General features: G+C 34.2%; 1 protein-coding gene across 1 annotated transcript; it reads right to left on the reverse strand.

The window, feature by feature from the left end:
• Positions 1–1,152: 1,152 nt before the first annotated feature.
• LOC107786571 (polygalacturonase inhibitor 2-like) lies at positions 1,153–2,552 on the reverse strand (the record flags this gene model as incomplete). The annotated part of the gene is given in 1 exon segment (NM_001325420.1): positions 1,153–2,552. A coding segment is annotated over 1 exon segment (1,017 nt). The 3' UTR covers positions 1,153–1,384.
• Positions 2,553–2,872: the final 320 nt, after the last annotated feature.

Genomic DNA, 2,872 nt, shown 5'->3' on the forward strand with positions numbered 1-2,872 from the left:
AGGATAAACTCTCCCCATTTAAGGAGTGAGTTGAATTTTTTGTTCTGGATTGTATTATTAGGGCATCCCTAGTTGTTCCGCTTATTCAGTATGGTGTTGAGTCTAAGGTTATTTAAGCTCATGTGGGATAGATTATCCGAAAATAGCTTGGCATTCTCACAGCTGACTATGACATGCTCAATTGATTCATCCTCTTTGTTACAGAAGAAGCATTTGGGATTCAGATTGATCCCCCTGTTTTGCAGGTGCTTTGTAGTGGGCAGTCTGTCATGAGCCAGCGGCCACATGAAGTATTTAATAATTTAAAATGGTTTGATTTATAATAAATAGGGTGTATACCTTTGTTATAGGAGATAAAATTTCCTAAAAAAATACCAGTTTATGCGAACTGTTATGAAGTATCTATATCCCTTTTTCTATGGTGTATTTCTATCTTATCATTCCTCTCTATTATCGTTCAGCTACCCTTTTATTGTTTCATTACAATTTTCAATTGTTTATCATTTCATTCAATGAAATAATATAAACAGTTTTTTTTTTTTTTGAACAATAATAGGATTTATATATTGGTCTTATATTATCTCTCTAAATATAGGACAAGCTGTTCTAATATTATCTCTCTAGATACCATAAAGAAAATAACGCAGTGAAAATGTTTTTTTAACTTCAAAAAATATACTGCTTTCGGTTCAAATACAGTATCCACTTAGTTTTTTTTTTTCCTTGGTTCAAAAAGAGTGTTCACTTACCAAATCAAGAAAGAATCAACCTTAGTTTTTAAATTTGCCCTTATTAAGTGTTAAGTGACCAAATCCCATTAGGGATAGTTTCGTCAAATTATTATTTTTATCTAGGAAGTAGCATTTTTTTAAGGAGTGTGCAAATAGTTATGTCAACACTCTTTTTGAATAGGAGGGAGTACTTGGCAATTGATATTAAGTAAACTAAAGCGCCCGGCTTGTAAAATTTAGAAATTTCCACATTAATGAAGTAAAAGTGTACTTCCTCTGTCCTAATGTATGTGATGCATTTTTGATGGATTAAAATTTAAGAAAGAAAGAAAGATTTTTGAAACTTATGATTTAATTAACCATAAATATTTGTATGATTATCATTATTTCATTACGGGTCAAGAAAAATTGATGTTTAAAATATAAAAAATATTTCTCTTTCTAGAATGACTAAAAAGAAAATTACATCACCTGGGACACAATGAACTTTGTCATTCTTAAATCACATCTTGACTTATTAGGCAGCCTCATCTTAAGTTTGCTGGCCTATTGACATACAAAGAGAAAGGTTCAAATACATAAATAGATTTAGGACCACAAAAACACGGAGTAGACTATCCACTCTTATTTCTCAAAGAAATGACAGCAAATCATCACGATTTACAAGGTGGCAACGGAGAGTCACACAAGCATTTGTTGTGGAGATAAACATAAATATCATAATTCTTTATTTCCCCACCTTGTGGAATCTTCCCACAAAGCCTGTTATAACTCACGTTGAAGAGCTGCCATGGTTGTTTCGTTATAGCTGCTGGAAGATTCCCATAAATTTTATTATGGTTCAAGTCCAACCTCCATAATCTTTTCCCAAACTTTGCCTTCGAGAAGTCGAATGCAAACTTATTATGATCTAAAAGCATTTGAAATGTTGTCTTATCTTTGCCAAACAAGAAAGAAATATCTCCTTCAAGCATGTTTCTAGACAAGTCAATTGTCTCAAAACTCCAACCACCAAAAGATTTAGGCACAGACCCGGTTAATTGGTTGTGGCCAAGGTAAAGATACGTGAGTTTTCCAGCAAAGTTACCGAAGGATTCTGGGATTGGTCCAGTAAGTTTGTTCCTGTCTAAACCAAGGAACTCGAGATTTGACAGCTGAGAAAGTGGAGGAGGGATAGTACCAACGAGTTTATTGTATGACAAGTTGATGTATGTTAGTTTTTTCAACTTACTAAGAAATCCAGGGACTGGTCCTGAAATGTTTGTTTGACTAATTCTCAAGAATGTGAGCTTTGAGAGTTTGGCAATTGTGGGCGGAATTGGACCTGAGAGATTGCGCACATTATTGATGTCCAAACTTTGGAGATACGGCAAGTCTCCGAACGCGGGCGAGAGGTAGCCAACGTCTTCAATTTTAAAGAGGTTTAAGGAAGTAACACGATTGTTTTTGTCATCACATGAGAGAGTGGCTTCAACCCAATCAGTACAACAATCGGTTTTTGGATCCCATGTGATCAAGTCATAGGGATTGCCTAGGCCTTTCTTGATTTCTAGGAGGGCTTTTTTGTCATTTGGATTGCATCTTTCAGAGAGAGATGTGGAGAATTGAGAAAGGAAGAAGAACGAAAAATAAAGAAGGGAAACTACAGAGGTTTTCATTTTATGAAGCATGAAATGATATGTGAAATTGTGAGGGTATGGTGATAGTACTTATAGGAATATCTAATACTCTTGATTTGTACTTTTGTAGTTTTGGCTATCCCTCTCAATAAAGAGTTATTGTCCTCTATTGCAGTAATAAAATGACAGTGGGATAATTTCATAGATCTAGCTTCACCTTTTGCTTTATCATATTGATTTTCGCTGTGGTTTATGATAGTATGCTAACCATCCTTATATGGATTTTCTTGTAACCATTCCTTTAAACTACTGACTGTTAATTCAAGTAAAATACGATGTGATAGTTTGGTCCATCCTTAATATTACTATTAATTTATTCCAATTTGCATTAAAACGTGCAAATTTCGGGAATATAAAAGATATCAATCGTATTATTTTCAAAAAAGTTTCCACGAACCAGATGCCCCCTTCCTGCAAATCCAAAGGCATCTTAGTCAAATAGAAACCCTTTACTCATCTTTT

Source organism: Nicotiana tabacum, chromosome 6, assembly GCF_000715075.1.
Source record: "Nicotiana tabacum cultivar K326 chromosome 6, ASM71507v2, whole genome shotgun sequence".
NCBI classification, from domain to species: domain Eukaryota; kingdom Viridiplantae; phylum Streptophyta; class Magnoliopsida; order Solanales; family Solanaceae; genus Nicotiana; species Nicotiana tabacum.